At 42.0% G+C, this 17,089-nt stretch overlaps 2 protein-coding genes across 7 annotated transcripts; one reads left to right on the top strand and one right to left on the bottom strand.

Annotated features, from left to right (window-relative positions):
- The first annotated feature begins 17 nt into the window (after nucleotides 1-17).
- rsph10b (radial spoke head 10 homolog B) lies at nucleotides 18-8,519 on the top strand. 2 transcript variants are annotated; one of them, XM_044103567.1, is made up of 17 exons: nucleotides 18-310; nucleotides 1,067-1,142; nucleotides 1,251-1,319; nucleotides 1,418-1,591; nucleotides 2,080-2,165; nucleotides 2,238-2,358; nucleotides 2,543-2,719; nucleotides 3,160-3,259; nucleotides 3,336-3,451; nucleotides 3,524-3,713; nucleotides 3,811-3,919; nucleotides 4,417-4,496; nucleotides 5,397-5,545; nucleotides 6,814-6,918; nucleotides 6,995-7,180; nucleotides 7,938-8,174; nucleotides 8,405-8,519. In XM_044103567.1, exons 1-17 carry the CDS (start codon nucleotides 96-98, stop codon nucleotides 8,462-8,464), a joined length of 2,250 nt encoding a protein of 749 aa, XP_043959502.1. In that variant the 5' UTR covers nucleotides 18-95; the 3' UTR covers nucleotides 8,465-8,519. The 2 variants fall into 2 exon arrangements, with proteins under 2 accessions (XP_043959502.1, XP_043959501.1); XM_044103566.1 differs by having other exon boundaries at nucleotides 3,324-3,451.
- Nucleotides 8,520-8,611: 92 nt separating this feature from the next.
- On the bottom strand, nucleotides 8,612-16,445 carry dlgap5 (discs, large (Drosophila) homolog-associated protein 5). 5 transcript variants are annotated; one of them, XM_044103559.1, is made up of 19 exons: nucleotides 16,321-16,445; nucleotides 15,230-15,478; nucleotides 14,921-15,105; nucleotides 14,739-14,816; nucleotides 14,591-14,630; nucleotides 13,895-13,939; nucleotides 13,704-13,838; nucleotides 13,530-13,604; nucleotides 13,145-13,179; nucleotides 12,790-13,061; nucleotides 12,005-12,163; nucleotides 11,828-11,916; nucleotides 11,594-11,754; nucleotides 11,410-11,511; nucleotides 10,221-10,407; nucleotides 9,676-10,136; nucleotides 9,438-9,591; nucleotides 9,017-9,060; nucleotides 8,612-8,862 (listed from the first exon to the last, which is right to left on the bottom strand). In XM_044103559.1, exons 2-19 carry the CDS (start codon nucleotides 15,465-15,467, stop codon nucleotides 8,752-8,754), a joined length of 2,571 nt encoding a protein of 856 aa, XP_043959494.1. In that variant the 5' UTR covers nucleotides 15,468-15,478; nucleotides 16,321-16,445; the 3' UTR covers nucleotides 8,612-8,751. The 5 variants fall into 5 exon arrangements, with proteins under 5 accessions (XP_043959494.1, XP_043959495.1, XP_043959498.1 ...); XM_044103560.1 differs by having other exon boundaries at nucleotides 13,704-13,814; XM_044103563.1 differs by lacking the exon at nucleotides 9,017-9,060.
- Nucleotides 16,446-17,089: the final 644 nt, after the last annotated feature.

The raw sequence follows: 17,089 nt of genomic DNA, 5'->3' as shown, positions 1-17,089 counted from the left end.
CCGTAGTAAGAAGCTTTCTCGAACGTTACCATAGAGACGTTTCAAGTCCCTAGAGAAACATAAAACGAAGGACATTCGAGTGAATAAACGTGGCCATGGAGGTTTTAAATGCTGAACTGTGCGACGAAGAAATATGTATAGAAGCGGATATTAAAAACAACGAGAATGGCGGTGAAACCTTAGATGAAAGCTTGTTAAGTTTATCAGAAAGAGTAGCTAATATTCTGCTGCGGGGCTCAGAGAGTAATGACCGAACCCGAACCGAAGACATTTATGAACTCCCTGATATAATTTGCCTGAAAATACAAAGGTAGCTTAAATAGTTATTAACTTAACATTTAATAAAACGTTGAAAAATGTTCTCAAATTGTAATTGCTGATATACCTCTAAATGTAGCAAGGTTCGCTTTTTAAATCGGATTTGACAAAATGGCAGCGTAGGCCTCAGGTTATATCGGCCCTTAAGCAGATTTAGATTTGGGGCCCCTCTTTCTGGTGGAATCTGGGAGGGAGATTCCACCAGAATCTCAGGAGGATTCTGGTGGAATCTGGTGGAATCTGGTGGATTGCTGATTGCTTAAATCAGCAATCAGCCTGATTTAAGCAATCAGGCTTTTAAGCTTAAAGATCAATCAGGCAAGTTGAACTGATTGATCTTAAAAGCAAGGATTATTCGATATAAATAATCTATTAGATGTATTTGTGAATAAACCGAACTCAAAACACAAAGAGAAGGTAAATAACAGCAACAGATTGTAACTACATTTACAAAACAATGGAAAGTTATTCTTTGTAGTAAACTTGTCAATTCCTTTACATCTTAAATAAAAATTCTAAGCAGTTTAAAAACTTGTTCTTGATCTGTGCTGAAAATATACTTTTGCAAATTTCATAATAATCTCATTCTAAGTAAATCTGCAAATTTGTACCTTTATGGTCTGTCTTGAAATTCATCCATTTATGGCAGGCCCCTGATTGTTTGGGGGCCCTAAGCGTCATCATAATTCGCTTGTGCGTTGAACTAGCTCTGCTTAAATAGAGTGTATAATTTTGTCAACGTCGACAGGTACAAAGGAGAAACCAGTGATGGACAGATCCATGGAGAAGGTGTTGCTTCTTTTGAAGGAGGACATGAGTACAAGGTGCATTGACTGACACACAAAAAGTTGGATGTTTTGATTTGCCTCCACATTGCAGAAAGTCTTTCTCATTTAATTTGATTAACCAGTTAAGTAAATTGTTTTGTGAAGGGAATTTTCTCCAAAGGACTCATGGAGGGATTTGGTACCTTCACACAGGCAGATGGTGTGAAATATGAGGTACGTTCCCTAAGTGATGCATTTACTCACTGCGGATTTAATCATTGCATCTGCTCAACAAGACTGTCAAAATGAGTTAAAATTTTCAATGTTGGCAGGGAGACTTTGTGTGCAACTTGCCAATGGGCCAGGGAACTTTGACATGGCTCGATGGTAGCACTTATACAGGGGACATCAGCAGAGGTATAAGACATGGAATTGGAACCTACAAATGTGCCAGAACCGGCATGTCTTACAGTGGGCAGTGGGATCAGGGCAAGAGGCATGGAAAGGTAGGATTTACTCATTTTACTCTTTCTCCTCTTTTTAAATGTATTTTTTTTTCTTCACAGAGAATGTCAAAATTACTGAATGATGTTTGAGTAAATGTTCCTTAGCAGTTCACAGAGATACGACAGACTTTTGTAGCCACCAACAACCTACTGACATGGCCGTGGTTGAAGAGTCGATTGCTCTTCTTCACAGATTTTGTAAAGCTCATTTAAATTAGTTAGGCCAGACTTTTTAAATGTAGACCTCAAACTTACAGCTTAATATTAACCCGCTTCATCCAATCCGAAAACCGTTTTGGGGATAATTTTACTGCTGGACCGCTTGACCACGTGATCATAGAACATCCTCTTTAAATTTAAACTTGTGCATCCGATCCTTTTATAATTCATACTTTGTACGATAAATAAAAGATACAGTTAACGTTAATGTGACACTTATCCCCATGATGGGTGGATGTCAGCTTTTGACCTGAACTCTGTTTATTTAGGGTAAAGTGTATTATGATGAGGACCAGAGCTCCTGGTATGATGGGGACTGGGTGGTGAACAAGAGAGAAGGGTGGGGAGAGAGGGGGTAAGTGTGTCCTTGATCAGTTCCTAGCTTGTAGTTAATATTAGTGAGATAATATTAAGTGGGTTTTAACAGTTACCCATCTGGAAACACATACGCTGGTGAATGGAGGAACAATCTGAGGCACGGAGAGGGAACTATGAACTGGATCAAACTGGGACAGCAGTATGTTGGGAGCTGGAAAGATGGAGTGCAGGTATGAAGGTTACATTGTGAACTGAGCACATATGTAGATACAGTAATTCATTATTTTGTTTTAATTAACCCTCTAACCGCTGACCTGGAAAGAACCTGCCGGGACACTTTAGTCGTTTTGCAACAGTGTCATATTTTAATGTTTATTACGAACTGGATTGGAATCTTGGTTCTTCATCTTCCAGCATGGTTTGGGCACACACACCTGGTTTTTGAAGCGCAGTGATGGATCCCAGTATGCCCAGAGCAACCAGTACAGGGGGGAGTTCTTTGAAGGCCAGCGTCACGGAAAAGGAGTCTTTTACTACGCTGGTGGTGCGATCTACACAGGAGAATGGAGGAACAACAAAAAACACGGGCAGGTTAGTGCTCATCTGAGAAATACAGAGGCTTTAAAAAGGAACTGAAATCTGGATTATAAATCAGATGCAGACTCTGATAAATGTGTTAGTACCCCTGGTAAAGCCATTTACAGATTCTACTGGAGTAATATAATCTCACACTTCCATATTTTGTATTTAGTTTTTATTATCAGTGGCACCAACAATGTCTTTAAAATGAAAGCTTTACTTTTAGGTTAGGATGTTTAGTAGCTATGTGTATAAAAATATCATTTTGAGGAGGATGCACTGCTGACTTTACTAATCCATCTTTACCAGTGCTGTCTATGGGGTACGCTAGAAGAAGTTGTCTTGTTGGCAGCTACAGATGAAGCTACTCAAATCTCCCAGGAATAGTATTGATCATTTTGCTCCCGTAATATTTGAAGCGTTCTAAGATGTGTGTGTCCCTCGGATTTCAGGGCAAGCTCACTGCGAGGAGTGGCCGTGTATTTGAATGCGAGTTTGATGACGATCTGATCTTAGCCAGCCTGAGTGAAGACAGAGCTGCACTGCCCCTCGGTAAAGAAATACCTCATTCGAGCGAACGTTCAAAATACATTTCACAATTTTCACGGTTTTGCAGTCGCCGTCGCAGGCATCCTTCCGCTGTCAGACAACGACTCCAAGATACTAGGATCTGACATGGCTTTCAACATCCGAGTTCTCCTGAATAAGATCCCACAGAGAGACCGTGAGACTGAGCGCATGAAGGTCAGCTCCTCCGCCGTTCCGACGCCGTTCCGCTGCTGTTCCCCGCCTCACGCCGTGTCTGTGCTGCCTCAGGTGGAGTCTGTGGTGATGAGCCAACACGTGGAGCTGAGGCTCATCTTTGGTTTCTACAGCAGACTCGGCCGCTCCAATCCTCCCGACAACATCTTCCTGCTGTCCCACCTGCAGTTCTGGCGCCTGCTCAAGGACTGCAACATCCACCGTCACGGCGTGACGCTGACACAGATAGACCGTTTGATCAGAGGTGAAGGAGTCTGGTTTGTAACGATCACTATCCAGGACGGGTTAGCTGCTGCAGACGTTTAGGAAGCTTGTTCTGTTGTCTTCCCTCTGTGTTTCAGAAGAGGGAGGTGTAACAAAGACCTGCTTGCCTTTCACGTTCATGCCGCTTCATGAGTTTCTCATGGGTCTAGTGACGGTGGCCTACTACATCTACAGGGAAGATTTGGTGTAAGGAAAACATCTCCTCCAGTAGATATTGTGTAAAAACATTCAGCTTCAACCAAAAGCGTCACATGTTATGAAGCAAAAAAGAAAAGAATTTTTTTCAAGAAACCTTCTCAGAAATAGCGTCCTCACAGCATAATGCTGCCACCGCCGTGTGTTACAGTGGGAATCTGCAGTTTTACTATTCCACCATATGAATTTTGCGTTCATCTGAATGAAGTGTCTTCTTCCACATTGTTACTGTGACCAAAAGTTGAAACAGTGTAAACACTTCAGCACAGCCCTGTTGCATAATAAAATAACTTACATTTAGTTATGATCCATCTGGGTTTAGAAAGAGAATCAAAAGCAGACGATCTGAAAGAAATGGATTAAACTGAACCAGGAAACACTTTCATCCTGCTTTTTATTTGTGCGGAAACAAAGAAGACATGATGAAACATTAGTCACCGTGACAATCTTAAGAAAAAATAAAAACATAACGTCTTCTCGTTTTGCAGGTCCGAGAAGCCCCTGTTGGCCGCCTGCTTTTCCAAACTGATGACGAACGATGTCCTTCCAAACGCCAGGAATGTAAAAGGTGCTGATTTATTTTACTGGTTCCCAAAATAAAACAGAACAGATAATATCCATCACAGTGGCGGGGAAATTGTATGCTCATACAAGAGAGCAAAACGGGTATTAAAACAAGATTAACAATAATAATAGTAATATACCATGCAAGATTATAACATAAAAAAATACTAGAATTATCAGAAATAAAAGTGTCAAACTCTGAGCGACGTGCAACTCAGTTGGGTGAGCTTTCTTTTTATGTACATCATTTATGAGTGTATGGTACATTAAAGACAATTGACTACTTACAATACAGCATATCAGTGCAGAAAAAAAATTGAAGTGCAGTAACAGCAGAAATATTATTTAAAATTGAGTAAATGACTATAAATGCCAGCAGGGAGGACTGGACTGGCAGATTCTGTTGGGAGCAGTGATGGTTGTGGAGCAGAGCTTCTGCTGGGAGGAAGAAACATCTGAAACACTCCTGGTTGTTTAGTTTAAGGTTTCCAGGGAAACCCAGCAGAGTATTCAAGCAGACAATATTCATGTCTGCTTGAATATTTGGTAAGACTTTATTTGACGGGATGTGCATAAGACTGACATGGAGCCGTCATAAACGTGACATAACTCGTGTCATGAAGGTGAAGGAGTTTTCATGAATGTTTATGACTGTAGTCATGAAGTGTCATTCAGGAAATAATGACACCCCACAAATAAAGTATTACCAAATATTGTTTTTTTTTTTTGTTTTTTACATAGTTGTGCATATAAAATGTCTAAATAAAAGAATGATAAACACATTCACTGAATACTCATAAGTAGAGTGTTGAATGATCGGACTCATACTAGTAAAACGTCATTCCCATGTTGCCTTGCATGTTGTCTTTGAGCCGATTTAATGACTGCAGCCTTTTTAACGCAGGCCTCCTGTTCAGCCAGCCAGACGTCACAGAGGAGGCTCTGAAGTACCTGAACAAGTGCTGGGAAATCTTTCAGTATTTCTGCAGGATCTACTCAGCCCACAGCGACGAGCCATGCATGACCTGCAGACACCTGCTGTGGATGTTCAGGGTGCCACAAGCTGCACGCATAACAGTCAATCAATCAATCAAGTTCATTTGTATAGCACATTTCAGCAACAACAGTGCTTTACATCATAAAAAGCCCACACACACACAAATACAAAGCTCTAGAACACACATCAGTACCACACATGCACTGATTCATTCTTTTACTTCTGTTTCTTCATTTGATAACCTGTGCTGTAAACCTACAGTGATTATTATTTTTTCTTTTTGCCAGTTTTCTTTCAGAGCAGCTAAAGCTCTGTCAGAGTGGATAGAGAGGCTCTCATTTTAGGCCATGCCACAGCTTTATAGTTAGATTCAGTGCTTTGACTGGACCATTCTTACAAATGAATATGTCGCGGTAAAAACCACTACCTCTCCAGCTAGCTTCCCACCACCTCTAAGAATGTGGCTGTTTTCTGGGAAGAGAAGCCCATCCAGTTTTTTCAGAGAGGTGTGTAATGTTAGTTTTCCGCCACACAGGCTGTTTCTTTAGTATTTGACTATTCTGATGATTAATCAGATATAATTTCTGCAGATTTTTCATGTACTATTAGGGATTGTTTTAGAATACAAATAAGCCAATATTTCAATTCCTTTTGCAAACAGAAGAAAATGCCATTGCCTAAAAAGCCGTGGCAGCATTCCTTTAGTGAACACGTGATCATTTGTGGCAAAGGATGCATCTGCAGCTAAAACGTCATTCTGACATCAACATGTGAAAAGCTCGGCCCTTTCTGCTCGCTGATCTGGTGATTTGTTTTTTGGATTCATTGGAAAGCAACAGGTGCTTAATATTAGATATTTTTTATACAAAATTTGAACCAGGTGAAGATAAAACTGTCACTTGAGGAGTTCTGTGTTCAACAGATTACAAATAAATGTGACTTTTTAAAATCTGTACAGTCCAATTAATAATTAATGAATTACTAAATTAGTTGGTGATTATTTCAATAATCAATTCGACACCATGAATGGGGTTAATGGTTTCAGCCCTGGTTGCTGGTCTCCCTACATGGCTTGTAGCAAACTGCAGATGGAACCACTCTCCTTAAAGCCCAGTGAAGCACCGTCCTCCCTGCAGATTGTGTCTGCAGCTCCTCCAGTCATTTTCAGATGATAGACTGATAGAATGTAGATGGTTTTTAAAATCAAACCCTTTGAGAACCTCTCTACCGCCCTCTACGGGCTTTAGATTTAGTCTTCAGTTACTGCAATATCTCTAATACGTGGTTAATGCATCAGATTAATAATGTTCTGTTACCTTCCCAGGACCTCAGACTGTTCGATCAGCGTCTCACCACAACAACATTACTGGAGCTCCTCATTGCAGAGAACTGTCTAAGCGACACCTGGCCTTCTCGTGTGGAGCTGGAGGTCCGCGTCTCCGTTTCCAGTCACAGCTTCATTTAGAGTCTCCTCACTAATGCTGTTGTCCTGATCTCATCTGTAGATTCTGTTCCTGGAGTTTTTTGAGGTGCTTTTGGACTGTGCAGAGTTAAAGTTCCAGCAGGTTTCTGATGAGCCGGAGGAAAGCGCGGTCCAGATTGCGACCGACAGCCAGACTACAGAGAATTCACTTGAGGCGGAAGAAGCCTCCAGGGAGGAGGTAGAGGCTGCAGCCCAACATGTCCAGGAGGTGAGAATCTTTCTTCTGTCAACTGTCCTATACGGATAAAAATTGTCTGAGTGATAAAAAAAAAATTCCTGTGGGGACAAGTGTTTCACATCACAGTCTAATATGCAAAATTTTCTTTCTACAAGTGTTGAAGTGGGAAACCAGATAATGTTATGATCAGCATCTATTCAATTTTTTTTCAAACCTGGCCTCTAATAACTGATTTTCTTTTACGTGGAAAAAGCAAAGCTACTTGCTAGAACTTACTGTAGAATTGATCAAACCTACTTTAGATACAGTATTATATCTATATAAAAAAGTTCCATGTTTGTTTTGTATTTAGTTGAAAATCACAATAAAGCAAAGTTGCTTCACATTCCCTCTGATGACATCACATAGGGCTAATGTGACCGGTGGACTTCTGAGTTGTGTGGTGATGTGGACAAACCACAAGACATCAAGTCTGGGTTTGGAGGCTGTCTCCGTTTATTTAATCCGTCAATCGGGATATTAGCATTAGCACTTAGCATGTGCTCCAGTGCTTCTTGTGATGTCATCAACCCAAATAAACAGGACAGAATTAGCACCTTTTTCCCTTCTGGATGCTTTTTTCAAAACATATTTGGTGAACTTATGTAGTGGAAGTCCAGACTTCATTACACAACTTTGTTTTTTTACATTTTTGTATAAAGAATAAACTCCAGTGGATGCCATCTTTAATACTTCCGATTAATATCCACACAAAGTCACCATAAACTAACTAATAATGTTGTTGTAGGAAGAAAAGGACACGGTGCCAAAAGTGGAGAGAGAGCAAGTAGTCCCCCCAGAGGACTACTTAGAGGATCACAGCGAGGAGAAAATGAGCGAACATGAACCCAGAGACCATCAAGAACCAAGCACCATCCTGACTATCCAACAGTTTTTTACCTACTGCTTCTTTCCTGCAGTTAAACATCACATTTTGGTTACCAGGGAGATGGAGAAGCTTGCTGAGGAAGCCCAAAATGCCAAAGTATTTCACTTTATAGAAAACTAAAGCTAAGATGTTTTAATTCCTAAAATAACACAATCATGGGAGGCTAAAGCTAACAATTGTTAGCTTTGTACTTACTGTAATTTCCACTTTTTTTTTTTTTAAATACTGGCTTAACCAGTGATGCATAAGTATTTTCATTCATTTAAATGTTCTAAACTTTTGTTTGGTTAACAAAATGATGCTCATCTTCTATCATTGCATTGCAGGAACCAGAGCCAATAATAAACTTATGTGAAGGTCAGCAAGCAGAACCAGAGGATACTTGACATCTTCAATGAAAGAAAAGCTTCTGTTCAGTATCTATTCTCTCCACTGTGTGTGTGTGTGTGTGTATATAAAAAATAATTTAAAAAATCTTTGGAAAGGCTTACAGCTGGTCTGTGATGGAATGTTAAGCAATTCCAGAGAGAGTTTGCAAACATGTTTAATTGAAAAGAAGTAAAAGAAATATTTTCAACTGAATATATAAAAAAAAAAAAAAAAAAATCTTTTTTTTTTCCCCTCCCAGACGTTGAACATGTTTAAGTCAAAACAGAAAATGTAAGAGAAGCTTTTATATGTTTGGAGGGGTGAAGACCATGAGGTCACTTGGACAGGTGGACGGGCGTATCCGGTCCTTCAGGTCCGGGGTGAAGAGCAGCAGGGCCGACTGCGCAGTCTGCACCTAGAAATACACAAACTAGATTCAAAATGAAAGAAATCAGGACCAGAATGGATTAGTTATTAATTATTAAAGCACAAAGAACTCTTGTGTGCTTGGTTTAAGTTAGTGTTTGTTTCTGACTAAAGAAAAGTAAAAAGAATAAAATAAAAATGACCTGAGGTGATTGAGGACTGAACACTGAAGACACCGCTGAGAGTGCTGTTGTGACAGATGAGCAGAAAATGTGAACAAAACCCAAAGCAAATCAGGCAGGCAGCAATAAGCAGGAGTAAATAATGAATCAGAATACATTAAGCAGAAAAACAACCAAATATATGTAGATTAGATTTTTGGTTGCAATTTTAATAAATTGTTTCTGGTGAAGTTCTTCATGCAGCTCAAATTTTTTTCGCTTGTGTAATCTTTGGGGGATTTAAATAAAGTATAGCATAGCTAAAGTGGAAGAAAAAGGATCCCTGCAGTTCAGTTAAAAATTTGCAGTTGTAACAAATAAATACATTTTGTATCTTCCTGCTTAATGAAGCTTTAACCAGTGGAAATCCCAGTAGTCGGTGCTCATGCAGCGTTCTTCATACCCGGCTCTAGATGAGCAGGTTCTCCTTTAGGACTCTCCATTTCTACATCCGCTCCCATAGAAGACGACATCTCTATGGCAACAGTGTCCCCCGGTGACATACTGCATCTTTGCGACGGCTGGAAATAACGTTCAAAGTCCAAACCGGGAATTTCCTGCAATTAAATCATCAGAATAAAATCTGAACAACACATAAAAAGAACTTTGCTTTGATAAATACAGAATTATTTGGATCAGACCTCAATAACTGAAGCGTCTGGAGTGGGAGAGCTGGGCGGCTGGGTCTCCATGGGAACCTGATCGGATGGGGAACGGGCCAGTGGTTGGACTGCAGAAGAAGTTTGACATGAAGATGGGGAGAGTCTGGCGCTGATGACATCACAGGGTTTGTTGTCCACAGAAAGAGTTGACGGGTCTTCGGACGCCGTTTCCTGCTCAGAGCGCTGGCTGGGGCTCGTCTGGTTCTGGGGCTCGTCTGAAGGAACTTCCTTCACAGGGGAGAAGCAGAGAGAAGCGTTCTGCTTCTGGGATTTGCAGTCCAGGTGTTTCTGTGCAGAGTGGACAGGCTGAGCGGGGGGAGCAGGAACGGGGGTCTGGGTCAATGCAAGGGACTGGCGGGTGACTCTCCTGGGTGAGGGGTGAGCCTGGGGCAACACCGTCTGGGGCAACGCCGCCACGCTCAGGCGGCTGGATCGCCGGGCTGAAAACACAAATATATGCACCAATTAGAAAGATGATTCTAAACAATAAAGCATAAAGAGGTGAAGCTCTGTCTGTCGCTCACTTGGAGGCCTGGCTGGGCTCTCCAGCTGGGAGAGACCTTCCGGTGGCTCCTGCCTGCCAGCAGCGCCCCCTGTGTCCTCTGCCTTCTCTGCCTGCTGCCGGGCTTTCATGGCAGCTTTCACCGCCGCCAGGCGAGACTTAGCTGCAGCTTTGCTTCCTGGCGGCTTGGCGGGAACGGCCGACGTTTTCTTTAAGACAATCAGGACAAGTGAGGATTTTTACTGGTTAGACCCCCGAGCTTCAGTACTGAAGGCTGTGCAGATAAACATGGGAGGGAATGGGACACAAATGATCAACTAAACTGTCTGGTACAGAGAAACGTTCACATTCTGCTAGTTAGATTTTATCTAGATAGATACACTAGTTTGGAGGATTTTACCACATTAGGAGGTTTTCAGTGCAAAGAACAACCAATTAAAATTTTATTTAAGGAGGAGTTTTTAATTTTTTTTATTTTGCTCTTTTCTGATTGGCTGACTGGTTTTAAGCTTTGCATTACGCTGCCCCCTACAGGATTAGCATGATTAAAACTAGAGGTGCACCGATCCGATATCAATATCTGTATCAGTCCAGATATTGAAAAATGTTCTATGTTGGGTGTTGGTGACAATGTGTCCGATCCATAAGGGCATATCTATTTAGTCTAGTTCTATGCTTTGTGCACTGAGCAACGTCATGCTTTATTATTTATTGGTCATTATATTTAGAATTCCTAATTACACCACTGAGCCAACTGAAAGAAGGTTTGCAGCATTTATTTCTTCATGTTTGACCAAGGTGGACAACATACTGTTTTTGTTAAGTTTCTTTATCATCTATTGGTTGTTCGCCTCCTATCTGCACTGACTGAATAATTTTACACGTTTGTTAGCTTGTGAAGCTGTTGGTGGATTTCAGTGTGCTGTATTGGTACAGTTATCAAATAAATTAGAAATTAAGTAGATCTATGTCTGTGTTAAAAAAAAAAACCAAACATTTTGAGTTAATTCAGCTGTTTATCTGCATCACTGAAGCTCAGATATCGTTATCAAAAGTGAGGAAAGTGGATCGGTGTGTTCCGGTTTAAAACACTCGGAGGGGGAATAGAAAGACGAAAACCTTTCTGAAACCAACCGGGTGTGTATGATATTATTACTTTACGATGCATCGGAGGCATTTGTTTATCCAGGCCTGTTTTCTGCAGAGCTCACCTTCACCGCTCTCCTCTGTCGTGGGGGCGGCTTCAGCTCCTCCAACCAGCCGCGGCCCTCCGCTTCTCTCAGGGCATTGAACTTCCTGTTGACGTCTTCCACCTGGAAGGCAGCGCACATCTAGCTACACTGCTGCGTTTGAATCTAAAACCACTTCCAGTCTGCCCCAGCGGACGAGCCGTACCTGGAAGTACACCATGTCCCAGAAGCCCTGCAGGTCGGTGCAGGTGGTGACCTTCTCCCCGCGGCTCAGCTCGCAGTCGTCCACCAGGCCTCTGAACTGGTTGAAGCGCTCCTTTATCAGCAGCCTGGCCTGGCCCACTGCTGTGCGCATTCGGTCTCTCACTGTCACAGAGTCACTGAGTGAAAACGGTTCGGCTGACGACACGAGTCTGAGCCACTTCAGGTTTACACTCACTCTCTTCTGGGATGGTCTCGTCCTCCACTCTGGACCCCCAGCGGACACAAAGCTCCGTCAGTCTGTCCGTCTCGTTGGACATTGCTGATCTGAACGAACCAGAAACCAAAAGATGCTTCAACTCCCCCAGCGTTAAAATGAGGAGGAAGGGAGCGGTGGATTTCAAAGTGCCGCTACCTGAAGTAGGGCACGTCATGCTTTGAGTCATGCAGGCTGGCTGAGGTCGAAGCGCTGAGCAGAGGAGAGCGGCCGGGAGGCTCGGGCGCACTGGGCTCTCCAGGCTCAGCTGGAGGTTCATCACTGAACACTGGTGCTGGTGGGGAACTGAAACTGGGACTGGATAGAACCAGAGCACAGCATTAACATTAGAAACAAGCAGATATTGGTGAGAAGAAGAAGAATATCTGTTTGTTAGGGGTGAAAACTGTCAGGATTTAAAGGTTTCTTATCAGTCAATATCAATAATTATTAGGTGTTTTTTGTTTTTGTTTTAAATCTCTGAAACAGAGATGAAGCAACTAAGCCTTTCCTCCACCTACAACTCCCAGAATGCTGTGCAGTTCTGGATCAGAGTTCGGTGAAATTATTACACTTTCTATCAGATGTATTATCTATGGATATTGATCACGTCTATCGCAAAACATTTATTGTCCAGCCCAAGTTTATATAAGCACAAATGTATCACCAGCTTCACAGTAACTCTAATATTAACATTCCTGCTTCAGCCAATAACCAGCATTGTTTACATTTCTCTACCCATTTGTCACTGAAAACACACACACACACACACACACACACACAGAACAGACTTCATGTAAACTCCCCACCATGCCTCACTATCACATGACCAACTTCCTCCCCTCACACACCCAAAACTGGCAACAAGAGGGAAAGACACATTGGTTATCGGAGCGCTACGATGTTCATGCCGATGCATCGAACCGAATCGGAATGTCAATCACCTCGGAGTGAAGAAGGCGTCTGCTGATCGGGGGGTGAGAGGCTCAAACTTGAAGGCCGACAGGCCGGCAGGGGCCTGAAAGATGAAACCGTCTGGGGCAAATGAAGGAGCAGCAGGACCCGCAGCAGGACCCGCAGCAGGACCCGCAGCAGGGGCGGCTTCCTCTGGAGCCGGGCTCACCGCCGTGGCTCTGTCCTCACGGCCAGGCGTGGGGTGTGGAGGACAAACTGCTTTCTCTTGTTCCTGGACTGGAAGTTCGGTGAGCTCAGCCTCCTGCAAAAAGGAAACTGGCTGCAAACAACCTGATGTGCGTCTCTGACTTTAATCCCACTGAAACACTGAGGGAAAACACTCACCTTGTGGTCATCACGCTGGACTGCGGTGCTCACAGCTGTAGAGATGCAAACACCAGAATTCATATTGAAAAAGAATTTTTATGTAGATATTTTTTTAATGGTGTACAGCTTGTATTTATTTCACGCCGTCTGTCATTGTGATTTGATGGTCGTTGTGAGTCGTTGATTGGAATTTTGCTGGATCCACTCAGGTGTTTTACACAACTGAATGGTTGCCATGGAAGTTAAAGGATTTCTAAAACAGGCCTGAAAGAGTCGAGGCAACACTCCAGGTAGGTTTTTGATGATGAAACATTACAACATGACAAACAGATTTAAAAAAAGTTGATTTTACATTATACTGCCCCTTTAATGCAGGTCGGACCTTTGGGAAAATACTTTGTACCTTTACAGTTCCTTCCTTCCCCAGAAGAGGGCGGCAGAGGGTTGACAACTGCTCTGTTCCTCGTGGTTCTTCCATCTGAGAACAGAGACAGACATTACACATTCAGTTTTCTGGACCAACCAAATCAAACAGCTCGTCAGCAGCAACTAGGAAGCCTGTGATTGTGTAACGTACCTCTGGCCTTAGGATTGTCTTTCACCTCAGCCTGAGCTTTAGTAACCAGAGGCCTGCTGGCCGATCTGGTCGATAACGCTCGGCCGCCTGGCCCTGACGCAGCAGGACAGCCTGACAGACACACAGATTGACATGCTAATATGGAAACACTATAGCTGCTGCTGAGGAGGGCGTCCCGTCCTGCGGGTTACCTGCTCTGCTCTTGGTGGCAGCAGCTCGGCTCCTGGCCGGCTGGACTGAAAAGGAAGAAAGGAAGCCGTCAGTTAACGGCTCAGATCGATCTAAAACAACATCATCATTTAGTCTGCTCCAGAATTTCTGTCCTGCAGGCAGACTGGTTGGTTAATAAGAAGTGGGTCGGTTGTTCTCAGCCTGATTGTTGTTGACCATCGTTCTGAGTAACATCACTTAATCACAACTTTCCCAACATTCCACTACATAAATTAAGTAATACAAGTAAATGATTCATACTGATATCAGGACAGATCTACTTAGGATCACACGATATATCGCCACTGATATCAGTATCAACTAATATTCAGATTTTAACACATTGTTATCAGTCTGATAAATAAAACGGGGTCGATATTAAGAACTGATTTATTTCCATTTTGTTGCTTTGATCATGTGGTGTTTGTTTGGTCATGTGACAGAGATGCAGCAAAGGATTGTGGGACGTTTAACTGAAGCAGTGCTGAAGTCAGTGCTGTGTTCGTTTTAATCAAGGCTTTGAAAGAGTAGCAAAATATATTAAATGTAAATACAATGTTGGTAAATATCTGTCATCGGCCATAACAGTAACATTTATATCGCATATCGATATCAGTGCATCCCTCGTTTCACTTGAAGGTGAACTTGTTGAAATAAGCTGCTTGCTCCCGACTTACCTTTGTTCGCCCGAGTGTTCTGATGCTGCGTGGCCAGAGGCTGCAGAAACATTTTCAAAAGAAGACCAATAAAATATGTTTTAGATTTTACTTTGTGTATTACGGGTGGATGTGAGAAAATCCTCGGGATCAGAAGCGGAGGACTTACCCTCTGTGGTTCCTGCTGGGACTGTTTCATGGAGCGAGTAACTCTGCTGCTCTGGGGTGGAGCTACGTTCACCTTACTCTGAAAGAAAGCCATCATCAGACATTTATTTTTAGTCAAACATGTTTTGGCTCTTCTAATATATAAAGAGAAGCCAGATGTGTGTGGGATGGGTAGATCAGCACCTCTCTGGGTCTGGATGCAGCAGACGGGACGGCAGGCAGCGGAGCAAAACTGAACGTGTCTTTGGGCTGATAGAGGCCAGTCTTGAACACTCCTTTTGACTCCTTCTCTCTTTTTTCCTTTTCCTTCTTCAGCTCCTTCTGCTCTTTCCAGTTCTGCAGCCTCTTCAGCCTGTCTAGTGCTGCGGCTGTAGGTGAACACATTTCGAAAGCCACAATTAGTGGCAAAGAAGTCCAAAGAAGCCAAGAATTCAGAATGTAACATAGATTTTTAGAACATCTCTAGAGATGTGTGGAACAGTGAGCTCATACTGTTAGCTGATGTGGCCTTGATCTGTGTCTTCTTCTGAACAGTGGGCATGTTGGTAGTCACCATGGAGACGTCCAGGGAAGACACGTCCGCTTCTGGCAGGTTGTCCAGCTGCCTGCGAGTGTTCACCATCCTCTCCCGGTTCTCTTTTTGGCACTGAGATCTCCGGCGTGACTGCTTCACTCGGAGCATTGACACGCTCGAGTCTCGCCGCCGAAGGTCAGCGAATCGAGAATCCATTTTTGAGAGCTCTGAAGGAATGAAAAACAGAATGCACCCGACTTTCAGCTCCCACAAATGTTGACGAAATAAAGGAAATCTACTGCAAGCTGCTATGATCAAAAGGTACAGCGTGTGTGGAACGTGGCAGATATTGGAAAAATAAATATTGGTTGAGATGTGGCTGCCAATAACTTCATGTTCCCATTTCATAGATGACCCAGTTGGTCCTGCCTTTAGGTGTTTGACTCTGTCTCCAACCTACTGTAATTATTTTTTCTTTACTTTTTATTTAGGATTAAACATACTTCTGGATGAGTGTTGCTTTGTTTTTGTGCATCTGCTCTGTTCTCGAAACCCCCAGTTGGTCGTTTACATGGAGTCAGGATATGGTGCTGCTGGAGGTTTTTTTAAAGGGGAGTTTTCCCCTCCACTGTTGCAACATATATATATATATATATATATATATATATATATATATATATATATATATATATATATATATATTATATATATATATATATATATATATTAGCAGCCCTTCTTCAACATAGTTTTACTCAACTAAAGGTAAAAAGTAGCTATTTACACTAACAAATGTAACTACTTACTACCCACGTAGTAAGTAAGAACACTGGGCAAATATAACTGAATCCGCATCACCCGATCAGCCCTTATAAGGTAAGACGGTCTAACTTCACTCAAACGTGCTGCAGTAATTTAACAACAATAAAATTAAACTAGAATATTTATTTATAGTGGACGATCAAAGATAACCCAAAGCTAGCTAAGCTGCCCAATCACTGAAAACTAACAGCAAGCCTTATATATCTCTAACAGCCACCAACAAATAAATACTAAATTAATACCCTACCTGATGTTCTCTCTAAGAATAATGCGCAGGAACGGTGTCTTTTTTTCGAAATAGCAACTTAAAATCCGGACGAGCCCAACGAACACAGTGAAAGTGGCCTAATTAAGAAACATAACAATAATGGCGGTTGAATTTTTTAAATCCTGTTAAAGTGACGCTGATTGGTTGCCTGCCACAGGACTGGGCTTCTGATTGGTGCGTCTTATCTTCCTCTTTTTCTTGGCGAATCTACAGAGGTGCATACTGCCACCTACTGTACATGTTTAACAGTAGCTGGCAAGTCACTCACCAGTCCCTTGCCCCCTATGTTTTATTTTGTTCACAAAAATGCTTTATCATCTTGATTTTCTCCTTATCGTCTTTTGTTTCTAACATTCATCTTAAACTATTCTTTCCGTATTTTTCTTACTTTTCTAACTAAGTGTTTTAGTTGCATAAAACACTTCTGACTGGTGCTTTTTCTTTGACGTTTTCTTTAGTTAATTCACTACTAAACAGGAAGACATTTTCAACAAGTAATCCTTGTCCTTGTTTGGTTACTGTTGGACTCAGTAAATCAAATACAGAATGATCTATAGGAAGTTTAGTTTAGCTGGATAATGTTTGTTCCAGTGGTAGACTGTCTGATATGAATTAAATTCCAAGATTAACAAGGACTTAGAGCTAAGAACTGTCTTTTAAGTAAAGGTCCTCAGATTGAGTGTTTTCTATATTTTAGTACAACTTTACCACATCAAATTATAACTGCTTATTTGTTTCCAATTAGTTG

The sequence above is a fragment of the Gambusia affinis genome, linkage group LG20 (genome assembly GCF_019740435.1).
Source record: "Gambusia affinis linkage group LG20, SWU_Gaff_1.0, whole genome shotgun sequence".
Classification (NCBI taxonomy): Eukaryota; Metazoa; Chordata; class Actinopteri; order Cyprinodontiformes; family Poeciliidae; genus Gambusia; species Gambusia affinis.
This window is presented reverse-complemented; position numbering and strand designations above follow the sequence as displayed.